This window comes from Diceros bicornis, chromosome 31 (genome assembly GCF_020826845.1).
Source record: "Diceros bicornis minor isolate mBicDic1 chromosome 31, mDicBic1.mat.cur, whole genome shotgun sequence".
Lineage (NCBI taxonomy): Eukaryota > Metazoa > Chordata > Mammalia > Perissodactyla > Rhinocerotidae > Diceros > Diceros bicornis.
This window is the reverse complement of record NC_080770.1, coordinates 21,777,380-21,790,195: the sequence shown is the minus strand read 5'-3', so window position 1 is coordinate 21,790,195 and position 12,816 is coordinate 21,777,380. Positions and strand designations below refer to the sequence as shown.

General features: G+C 35.2%; 1 protein-coding gene and 1 pseudogene across 1 annotated transcript; one reads left to right on the top strand and one right to left on the bottom strand.

The window, feature by feature from the left end:
* The first annotated feature begins 203 nt into the window (after positions 1 to 203).
* On the top strand, positions 204 to 1,182 carry LOC131395823 (olfactory receptor 1052-like; annotated as a pseudogene).
* Positions 1,183 to 9,564: 8,382 nt separating this feature from the next.
* On the bottom strand, positions 9,565 to 10,506 carry LOC131395822 (olfactory receptor 8K3-like). The gene has a single exon (XM_058527640.1). The coding sequence runs from the start codon at positions 10,504 to 10,506 to the stop codon at positions 9,565 to 9,567; it is 942 nt and encodes a 313-aa protein (XP_058383623.1).
* Positions 10,507 to 12,816: the final 2,310 nt, after the last annotated feature.

Here is a 12,816-nt window from a genome sequence, read left to right as displayed (position 1 = left end):
TTTGAGAGTCAAAATGCTATTTCACATATTTCCTTATGGGATAGAATCATAACTAGCACTGAAGAAAAATTGAGACAATCTAGTCAACTCCTACTATTATAAATGAGGAAACTTAGGTTCAGCAAAAAAATGTATTTCTCCAAGTACCCAAGGCTATAAATGTTTCTGTTTGCTTTTAATAAATATCAGATTCTCCTGTGTCCATTCTAATCTCCTCATCTTTTTCACCTCTGATTTCTAGATAAGGAATAAACAAATGACTGAAGAGAATTTTACTGCTGTTACTGAGTTTATTCTCTTGGGGCTGACAGACTGTGTTGGACTGAAAGTAGTGCTTTTTGTGCTGTTCCTGCTGATTTAGGCCATTACCTTGGTGGGGAATCTAGGCATGATCTTCTTCATCCAAGTCACTCGCAAGCTCCACACACCCATGTGCTTTTTCCTCAGCTGCCTTTCATTTGTAGACGCCTGCTGCTCATCTGCTATTGCACCGAAAATGCTGATCAGCTTCTTGGTTGTGAGGGGAACCATCTCACTCTCTGCCTGCGTAGTGCAGCTTTTGTTTTTTGGGGTGTTCATCACCACAGAAGGCTTCCTGCTGTCGGTGATGGCATATGACCATTATGTGGCTATTGCCAAGACTTTGCTTTGCACTGCAGCCACGTCTAAGAGGAAGTGCGTAGGGCTGCTCATTGGGTCATTCACAGGTGGAATGATTAACTCATTGACACACACAATGAGCTTAGGGGGACTGTCCTTTTGTGGGTCCACTTCTTCTGTGATGCTCTGTGCCTCCTAAAGCTGTCATGTTCTCACACCTCCCTGAATGAGTTGTTGCTCTTAACCTTCTCTGGAGTCATTGCCATGGCCACCCTCTTGATTGTGGTCATTTCCTACATATTCATTGCTGTTGCTGTCCTGAAGATCTGCTCAGCATCAGGCAGACAGAGAGCCTTCTCCACCTGTGCCTCTCACCTGACTGCTGTGACCATATTCTATGGTATCTTAAGCTTCAATTACATTAAACCAAGTTCTCAGTATTCTGTAGAACAGGAGAAGGTGGTTTCTGTGTTCTGTACACTAGTGATTCCCATGTTAAACTCATTGATTTACAGTCTGAGAAACAAGGAGATAAAGGCTGCTGTGAGAAGGGCCATAGAAATGAAACATTTTCCCTGTTAACTACAAGTCCCTGTTAATCCTACAACATTTGATCAATTGGCTCTTATTTCCAGGAATTCCATAAATGATAAAGTTTCTAAGGCTTGTACAGATTTTTTCATTCTATACACTTATTTGTCATATGAGGAGGCAGCCAGAAAGGGAAAGCTGTTTAATTCATATATCTGCATCACAAAAACAATAGCCTGTCTCGTAGTTCTTCTGATATTCTAGGTTATGAATCTCTGAATCAATACAAAAGACAGTGTTACATTTATGTATTTCTGTTATTTGAAGAATATAATTGTGTAATAATATTTTATTTAAGGACATAGAAATAAGGTACTTTCTAAGAGAAAAATAATTGATTCTTAAGTTTCCAAGAACGTACATATAATTATATAGCTGAAATTTGCCTTCATTGACTTATATTTTAACTAGTCTAAAGAATGGTTGTGATATTACAATTCGTAAGAAGAAATACATGTTTAGTCTTTGTCTAGTTTCTGACACAGAGCTCCTACAACCCTTGGAATTTCCTAAGTGAAGAGAGTCATAAAGGTGTCTTTTGTTATGTTAATGAGATGACTTTTGCAAAACACTGAAGGATGTGGCTAGTTACCAGGGGAAGCAACCATGAATAGATGTTTGGGATTTTCAGTTCCTCAACCTGATTTCCAAAGAGGGGAGAGGGGCTGGAGGTTGAATGAATCATCAATGGCCAATGGTTTCATTAATCCTGCCTATGTAAGGAAGCCTCCCTAAAAACCCAAAAGGAATGGGTTCAGAGAGATTCGAGGTTGTTGAACCAGACTGCTTCCACATGCCTCTGTACTGGGCCCCAAATTCAATGAGGACAGAAGCTTCTTTGCTCAGTATCTGTTTCTATGTATCTCTTCATCTGACTGTTGATTTATATCATTTGACATCCTTTGTAATAAACCAGTAATCTAGTGAGTAACCTGATTTTCTGAGTTCTGTGAGCCACTGCAGCAAATGTATGGAACCCAAGGAGGGAGGTCATGGAAACCCTTGATTTATTCTCACAAGGTCAGAAGCACAAGCACAACCTTTGGACTTGTGATTTGCATCTGAAGTGGGGGGGGCAGCATTGTGGGACTGAGCCCTCAACCTGTGGAATCTGATGCTGTCTCCAGGTAGATAGTGTCAGAATTGGGTTGAATTGTAGGACTCCTGGCTGTTGTCCGAGAATTTCTTGCCGCTGACCTCAGCAGAACTGGGCTGACCCTCTGCTGCTGCCTGGATTGCAGCAGAAAGAGAACAGCCATGGAGGCTAAAAGGAAAAGAGTGAGAGACCTCTCAGGCTGCCAAGACCTATAACATTAATGCCAGAAGTGCTCATTTCTGACCACTAGTATGTGATGTTCTGGCTGCAGATTACATAAAGCCCTTAACTGTGAAAAAAATGTGGGAACCCCCCCCCACACACACATCAGAATTTAGGCGCAGAATCATTAGTGGTAGACCCACATACAAATATAATGAGAACTTTCAACTTCAGCCTTTCCTAAAACATATTATGTCATTAGTTTATTTTTTTCTAGGCCTTAATCTCTGAAAAACTAGGGTAGGTGTACCTATGATTACTTTTGAGGTTATAACAGAAGCCTCAAGCTTTAAACTTCAGATTTTAAAATTTTAGTTACATACGTAGGATGTCTTAAAGAGTAATTTTTGAGTACTTAAATTTCAAAACAAATTCCATCTCTCCTTTTAAGCATCTTCTTCCTCTTCAGGCAAGATTTAAAACAAAAAATTGCCAGGAAGATATTTCACATTCCGGAAATTTATCCTTACAGAAATTCCATTGAATACACTTAAAATCAGACTACATAAACTAATATCTACTTATTGACTTAGTTCTGTAAGTATTCACTCTATGATTCTATAATTTTTCTTCATTTAATAATGTCAACCTTTACCATTAACAAACAAAAGGAGGGAAGTATATTTGCATTAACACTAAATTTAATTAAATACATTTTTCTGTATTTTTGAGTTCCATTGCTATCAAGATTATTAGAGGCAATCTGAGATTCTTAAAGCCCATGAGACAGTTGAAGAAATATTCAAAGAACTTCACGGTTGCTAGTTTACAATTGACAGGTCATATTCAACTTGCTAACAATCTCTCTATATAAACAAGAAAAACTAGTTTTAGGTATTCCTATAATATAAAATACAATTGTAAAATGATTATTTTTGCAAATATATTTTGGAATGTATATGAGATGGATATGGATAAATTTAAAATATATATGACAGTCATTCATGAGGGGTAAGAAGCTAAGGCATAAAATTATTTCCAACAATAATAATGACAATCATATTTATAATATTATTAATAAAGCATAATGGCAATATACATACCAGAATAAAACACTTCAGATTTTGGTACTAACAATAAAATATCATTATGCTCTGATAGCCTTGCATCATGATGTTAGGTATAGCAACATATGTATAAAATTTGACCCTCAGATGACAAAATATCAATTTGCCTAATCTTTTTAGAAGTCTTATATTATATTCTATTTCAGTCACTATTTAACATCGCTATTTTTATTATGTTTTGAATAATTAGTTTCCATTTTGCCTTACTCTAAGTTTGTAACATACATACAGCAAGAAAAAAAGTAAAGGTAGTATGTGAGTTGTTCTACTTTGTTCTTATCTTTTTTCAAATTCTTTGGCCTATTCTAATTTCTTCACCCTTCCATCTACATTTTAGAATCAGCTTGTAGATTTCTCCCATTCAATTACTAGACGTTTCACATCTTAACAATATTGTGTCTTTCAATCCATGAGCAAAATATTATTCTAAATTTACATACCTTTGATTTATTTCATCAGTGTTTTGCCATGTTCAACATGTTAATTTTCACAAGTTTTGTTGGATTTATAAATCTAAATCTTTTGATTTTATTGTAATGAATTATACATTTATTGAAACTTCCAATTGCTTATTGCTTGTATACAAAAATACAGCGAAATTCTGTTTGTTGGCCTTGTATTCTGTGATTTTGCTATATTTAATTTTTAGTTCTAGTAACTTTTGCAGATTCATTTTCTACATAAACAATCATGTCATCTACAAATAGGGACAATTTTATTTATTTGTTTCAAATCTAAATGTCTTTTTATTAATTTCCTTCATCTTACTGCACAGGATGGTATCTCCATTATGGCCTAATAGTTGTAATGAGAGAAAATAGCTTTGCCTTTTTCGAATATTTAGTGGGAAAACATTGTTCCTTTCATTTATTTACAGAAAAACTGTAAGTTTTATAGTAGATGTCCCTTATTTTTTGAGGAAGTTCGTTTCTTTTTCCAGATAACAGAGTTTAATTTTATTTTATGCTATAAATGGATACTGAATTTTAACACATGGTTCTTCTGCATCAATTGAGAAATTCATATTTTTTCTTTTTTCTTTACATTTCCTGTAGGACCAGAAGCCTAGTTCAACATTCAAATATCGATAATGTAATATTATATCAACAGAATAAATATATAGATGATTAAATTTGCTAATATTTTTTGAGGATTTTTATGTCTATGATTATGAGAGACAGTGATCTGTAATATTCTTTTCTTGTGCTGTCTTTTTCTGGTTTGGGTCTCCGAATGATACTGACCTCAAAAAATTAGTTGGGAAGTGACCTCTCCTCTCCTACTTGTTAGACGAAAAAAATATGGATTTTTTTTCATTAAATGTTAGTAGAATTTTTTCAACGATACCCTATTGACCACTAGTTTCCTTTGAAAGTTTTTCTATTATGAATTCAATCCTTTTAATAGGTGAATAGCCCTTCAGTTTCTCTATAACAAATTAGTGCGTTTGGTAGTTTGAGTCATTCAAGGAATTTGCCCACTTCATCTATGGGCTTAAATTCATGGGCAAAAGTTTGTTCATAACATTCCCACATTATACTTTTAATATTTGTAAGGGAGTGATGTCAGCATTAAATTTACTTAATTTTAAGAAACTATAAAGGACAGACATAACAGCATGGATAGCCCCACAGCAGACCCCTGATTTCAGCCCCATTATTGGGTGTTAGTTGCACAACTCTGTGGCTATACTACAATCACTGAATTGTACACTTATAATGGGTGAAATGTATGGTCTGTGAATTATATCTCAATAAAATTGCTATAAAAATAAAATTAGCAATAGGAAAAAAGGTTAATTTACATGACTATTACTAGATCTGGAATCAAAGGTTTAATCTATGTACAATCCACCCTGTAAGCATCAGAAACCATGTTTATTCAATAGATATTAAACTCTTCACGGCTGGACAGAATATGTGAAAATTTAATAACTTTGTAAAAAATAAAACCTTGAAAGAAAACTTTATATTGTTCTATTTCTAAATCGATTTTTTTGAAAATACATCCATAATTTTTATACAATTGATGTTGACTGTGATAGCCAAGGAATAACTCCATTAAGAGGTTAAGTTTTAAAAACGTCAACTTATTCTATGACAACAAAAACTGAAATTTTACTCTGTCTGTTCTATGGTTGACTGATTTCCACTACTCTGAGTTATAAACCAATATATTGAGCTATGAATTATATAAATGATCAGATGCATCTGATCATATATTTTGCTATATTTCTTGTATTATGTTATGCATGTTTGTTGGGATTTAAAGAATATCAGAAAATATTTTATTCCTTATCATCAAGGAGCTAATAAAAGTAAGAGTAACTGTAAATACAATGTAAACTTCTGCTCAAATATGACACAGTAGGCAATGAGCGAAATACCACATGCCTTTTGGAAGGGCATGCCCCTCATAGTTCCAGGGCGTGCCATGCACATATAGAGGAAATTAGACTATAGCTCCTCCTGTTACGTGACTTCTGAGACCTCTCTCCCCCTGGCATCCCCATTCAGCTCTCCAGTGGTTACTCTGTCTCCAGGGAATCCCAAGATATATGTGGTAGCAATTTGTCATTTCCTGTACACCTCTCCTTTCCCAGGGGTACCTCTCTCCAATTAATAAACCCTATGCAGATGCAATTTGGCACTTGGGAATATTATGATTATTGCGGCTTATTAAACATTTAGTGAATCACAGATTATTTCTTATCCTAAAGATAATAATGTTTAACTTTTATACTCAAACTTTTTAATTAGTATTCTCTTTCATATTTTCAGGGTCTCTTTCAATGACAAACTGTGTAGGTTGATTAGTGAAGTTTCTTTTCATGAAGTTGATAGATATTCATGAGTTGTATGTTGTTGCTTTTATCTGTCTAATCACTGTGGTGGGTGTCCTTTTGGGTGTTCACATGAATCAGGGCGATATTTCAGATATTGTACATCTTTTGGGAGGTGTTTTTCACATCTTAGTCCATATGCATGACACACCCTAAAATAATATGGTGCCTCTTTCACAACTGCGTGTGGCACTCTGCCTTTCCCCATTGTATCATATAGGAATGCTTTTCTCATACATGTATGGAGTCACTCAACAAATATTGGCTCAAGGAAGAGGACAATTAAAAAAGAAAGTGACCACATGTTGGGGCTCATGGCTTTCATCGGTTTAGTAGCTCAACAATAATGGAGTCAATATATTCTCTTGTCCTTAAATTAATTTCCCAAATGTATGAAGCTCACATGAAAAGTTTCTTCAAACAAAAGCTTTTCCTTCTGAGAAGCAGAAGGTGATGGAGAAAGAATATTCCTCACACAGATCTCTCTTTTTTGGGAAAGAACATGCATCTCTTATGTTGTCCCTGGTAGAATTCCTCCTACAAATCATTAGCAATAGACATCTGGCTTTTTTGGAATCCTGCTTCTCCTCAATCTTCATGTCTCGGGGGCAAGTGAACTTCTTAGAACAGGAATCATTTCTTAAAATGGGAACCTTCTTGTCTATTTCTTTTTCAGCATGTTCCTGACAACCTAATGCTAACTCCTGCCCATCCTCCAATTTATTATGGAGCTACTCAGACTCTTTCTTACATTCACTTTGTTATGACTTTTTATTCGAGCAAATTACTCGTCCAAAATCAGACCAAAGTCTGATTTAATTTATATTTTTGTCAATTGATTTATTTTTAATTGACTAGTTATATCTTTCTAGAATTTAGTGTCTGTGCCAGACATGGCTTTCATTTTTCTTTTTTTAATCTTCTCGTCTTCTAGTCTGACATCTGCAAAAGTGAAGTTTTGCTCTCTGTCATCTCTGGGATGACAGAAGCAAAGCATAAAAGTGACGTTAAGAGACAATATAGGGTACTTGTTAAGAGCATGAATCCTCAAGCATGAACTGGACCACCTGGTTTACAAACCTGGTCCTAACACTTAGTACCTTTGTGGACACTGAGGATTTACTTACCCTCTCTGATTCACCATTTGATAGAGCAAAAAATGGAAATTTTAGTAGAACCTGTCTCACAGAGCTGTTGTGATGATTAGATTCATCAAGACATGAGGAATGCATGTCATATAGTACTCCAAAGTGTGAGAAATTATTACCCGGTAGTCTTTATGACTATTGTAAAGATACTTTTTAACTGCATCAACACTTTGATAATTCATCCTCCCATGACACTGTGTCATGCACTTTTTCTTGGATCTATAGACTTTTTAGAGAAGTTTAGCTTCACAGCAAAATTGAGAAGAAAGTACAGAGATTTTTCTTATACTCCCTGCTCCACACAGGCATAGCTTCCCCGACGCCATTATCCACATCCCCACCAGAGGGGGACGTTTGCTGTAATTGATGAACTGACATTGATACATCATTTTCACCAAAGCCCCATAGTTTACATTAGGGTTCACCCTTGGTGTTGTATATTCTATGGGTTTGAACAAATATATAATGACCTGTATCCACAATTATAGTTTCATACAAAATATTTTCACAGCCTTAAAAATCCTCTGTGCTCCTTCTATTCATCCCTTCCTCTGCCCCAGCTCCTGGCAACCACTGATCTTTTTAGTGTCTCCATAGTTCTACCTTTCCAGAATGTCATAGAGTTGGAATCATACAGTATGTAGCTTTTTCATATTGCCTTCTTTCACTTAGCAACATACATTTAAGGTTCCACTTTATCTTTTCATGGCTTAATAGCTCATTTATTTTTAGTGCTAAATAACATTCCATTGTCTGGATTACCATAGTTTATTTACCCATACACCTACTGAAGGACATCTTGATTGCTTTGTGTCATGTATTTCTTAAATTTTATTCTAATAAATTATTTTTATTAAGTGTTCATTGGTAAAACAGAGAATTTTATTGCATGGTGGTGAACAAAGCAAATATTGTAGACTAATAGTTTCAATAAAATCCTAGAAATATTAAGATAAATAAAAATAAGCAAAAGGAAATAAAAAGTAAAAATGAGCACATGGGAAAATGTGGAAAGTGAGTTGGAGCTATAGTTAAACAATGAAAGTGAATTAAAGTACAGTGCATAATCAATATTGATAAAAATTGGGAAACATCAACCCAAGGAAAGAGAGACAACACAATTAATTCTTCATAGAATAGTCCTCTTACCCAAAACAACTGCAACATAACTTTTAAACATGGACAAGTACTTTTTTTCAGAAAGATAAGTAAATGTTACAGTCTTCTGAACTAAATAGCCAGTATTAAGCAAGATAATCACTTTCAGGGAAAAGTACAAACCTGGGAGCTTCTGAGGGGCCTCAAAAATTTATCTTAATTTGAATATCCTCTGATGTCGACAAAATGGACTGATTCAGACAAAATCAGGCATCAGTCAGCACCCACAAATTTATGAATTCCAAAGTAAGTTCAGGTAACAGACTCATATATAGAAGTAAAGACATTGACGAGGAAAAAGAGGGATCCCAATGTTTAGGATAAAGGTATTTGAGCAAACTAATATGACTGAGTACTTACTTCAAATCATCAGATATTACAGAAACAACCAATATTAAGTATAATTCTAAAACATACTAGGGAAGAGTATGAAGGCTACAACAGAAGGAAAACAAAAGACTTACACACATACGGACACACAGGCTCACACACATACACACAGATGGTATAATTTTATTATAGTAGATGAGAAAAACACCAGCATCCTTGACAGCATTTTTTTGTCTATATTCATCTAACACAGCCTGCTGTACTGTAACATCTACTTATTTTATGTATGTAATCCGTCTTTCTTCCTCAAAGAAGGTAAACATTTTTACTATCTTGTGCATTAATCTATTTACAGAAACTAGAAGTGCCTGGCATAGAGAAAACAATCTACAAATATAGATTTGAACATGCATGTTGAACACATTTGTGCCTCCAGTTTCTTTTGGAGGCACTTAGAGCAAACTTGAAGTCCCATAACCTAATTTATGGAAATCATATGGTACACAAACTTTAAGAACAAAGATTGCATTGTTTTTTCCACATCCTTTGCAGTGCATATTTTACATCTTTGTTCCTCAAGCTATAGATCAAAGGATTCAACATGGGGATAATAAGGGTGTAAAATACGGAAGCCACTCTATCAGTGTCAAAGGAATGACTGGATTTGGGCTGAACATACATAAATATCAAAGCCCCATAAAATACTATGACCACAGTGAGGTGGGATCCACAGGTAGAAAAAGCCTTGTGCCTACCCTCGGCAGAGTTCATCCTGAGAATGGCTACAAGAATGAACAGGTAAGAAACAAGAACTATCAGAAGGGATGAAATCAAATTAAAACTGGCTAAAATCAGAATAATCATCTCAGTTTCATGTGTGTTTGAGCAGAGCAAAGATAACAAAGGGAAACAGTCACAGTAAAAATGATGAACAACATTGTAGCCACAGAAGAATAAATTAAAAATCTTTACAGTGACTAGAAGAGAAACAAATGTGCTGTAGAGATAGGAGATTGCCACCAGCACCTGACAAACCCTTTGTGACATGATAACTGGGTAGAGCAGAGGGTTACAGATGGCCACATAGCGGTCATAGGACATTGCCGACAGAATAAAGTGTTCACTAATAATGAACATAAGGAAGACAGCTAGTTGTATAGCACAAAAGTAATAGGAGATTGTATTTTGATCCACAACAAAATTTACTAACATTTTAGGTCCCACAGTTGTTGAATAACTGAGATCAGTAAAAGCCAAGTGTCTGAGAAAGAAGTACATGGGTGTTTGCAGCCTGGAGTCCATTTTGGTGAGGATGACCAGGCCCAAGTTGCCCGCCACTGAGATCACGTAGATGATGAGAAAGAACACAAATAATGGAGCCTGCAGCTCAGGGCGGTCTGTGATTCCCATGAGAATGAATTCATTTGGCATTGTTAGATTTGGTGTTTCCATGCAGGTTTATCTGTTAGGTAAAAAAAAACAAGTGTTCTTTTCCTCACAAACTTTAGCATTCTGCAGAAAGAACCAGATCGCTTTTTTACAGTTTAACATCTTTGTAGAATGCCGATTGCTGTTTTTTTAGAGCTATACTCTTTGAGATAATTATATCTGCTTTCTGTCAAATACCATTTGAAATTGAAGAATGTGCTGAACATTGTACCATTACTGTAAAACTGGGTACTTAAAGTCTATCAATATCCAAGTAATGCTTTCACATTTCAATGTGAAATGAAAATCCTCTTTTGCCTCATCAAGATATATGGAAAGAATCATATTTATAGATTTATTTAAATAATCATGAAATATTAAATTTAATTGAGAGAGTCACAAAAGAGAGCCTAGAGTTCCTAAATAACTAAGAATTTGGAAGAATCTCAAAAGGAAAGCCTGAATACCTGCAGCTTCTTAATTTAGTCAATTAAAAAAATTCATGTCTCTTTAATTATGTTTCATTAGTTCTCAGTTTTGGCCTGCATTAAAGATATAATTATTTATATGAAACAAATATTTTATAAGCAATGGCATGATGACTTTTCAAAGATGCTTTTGAGCATTTAGTCTGTCAACCCATGTGAAAATACTCAAAAATTTAGTATGAAGAGAAAAGGAGAGGGGTCCTCTTCCTGCTCAGGCGTTATGGAGGAGAGGAAGGCAAAGAGAACTGAATCAGAAGTGGTCACAATTGGCTAGGGCTTTGCCATTGAATTAAAGTGGAACTTTGCATATGTCACTGAAACATTGTCGATATTGGTAACATAAGATGTGAAATATTCTATTTTTTACCTGTAATGGAGCCTCTGTCTTGACTCCCTCCTGTGTTTCTTTCGTGGCGTAGTGAGAACAACTTATGGGTTTTCTTCACCTTTTGAGACTCTCCCTGAGGAGATACCAAGCAATTTGTTGATTATCCCTAAAGTATTCCCGTGCACAAGGAAATGCCTGGAGGCTGTCCTTGAATCATCAGGAACAATTTGTATCCACTGTCTTTTCTTTCTGTTTTTCTTTCATTTCTTCCTTCCTGACTTTCTTCCTCCCTCCCTCTCTCTCTTTCTTCCTTCCTGCCTTTCTTCCTTCCTTCCAGTTTTTACTCTTGATGAACTTTTGTCCCACACAAGACTCATGATTTGAATATTGTACCTACGGGCGTGCCCATCAGGAGTCTGCATTTCCACAGTGGTCTCCTCCAATGAGTGACACAGTGTAGAAATGTTTAAACAATGTTTAGGGAATTAAAATACTGCATTATGCAAATATGAGGTGTTACTTCCTTGATTTGCTGCTCATGTTTTTGTTTGTACTTTTCCCTCAGGGACAGAAATTACTTACTGTAACTTCTCTTTTCACTCTGAGTTTCCATCATCTGTTTACTGCTTCTTGTTTGATTTTGTTTTTTTCCTTTCCTGCATATGGCGCCATTTCATTTATCCCACTCTGTGCTTCCTCCACTCCAATACACGTCTATTCCATCACTAGAAAGTTCCCTTTGGCTATCCTTTCATAGCCTCACCCACTTCATCCTCCTCTGATACTCTTCCTAATCACTAACCACTAATCTGCTTTCCATCATTATACTTTTTGTGATTTGAAAACTGTCTTATAAATAATATTATACCATTTGCAAACTTTTGGGATTGGCTTTTTTCACTCAACATAATTCTTTTGAGATTCATTTGTGGTTTTGTGTGTATAAATCATTTATTCCTTTATTGTTGTTGAGTAGTATTCCATGGTATTGATGATAACATTTGTTTAAACATTCAATGATGGAAAGGCATTTGGATTCTTTCCAGTTTTCAGCTATGATGAATAAAACTTCCAGAAACATTCACTAGAATATGATTGCATGAACATAAGTTTTCACTCCCTTGTGATGAGTGTCTAAGAGTGTGATTGGCGAGTTGTTTTAATTTTGATGAAGTCCAGTTATCAATGTTTATGTGTTATAGGTTGTGCTTTTGATGTCATATGTGTACACTCTTCACTAGCCCTTGGTCCTGGATATAGATTTCCCCCTATGTTTTCATCTAAATATTTTATAGTTTAGCATTTTACATTTAAGTTATTATTCATTTTCAGTTAATTTTTGTATAAGGTTTTGGTCAACATTATTTGTTTGTTTACTCTTTTTCCTCTGTACTCCAAATTACATCAGTGCCATATTTTTAAAGCCTATCTTCTTTCTATTGAATTACTTTTGGACCTTTATGAGGAATTAGTTGAACTACCTCAAAGGTCTATTTCTACACCATCTATTCTGTTCTG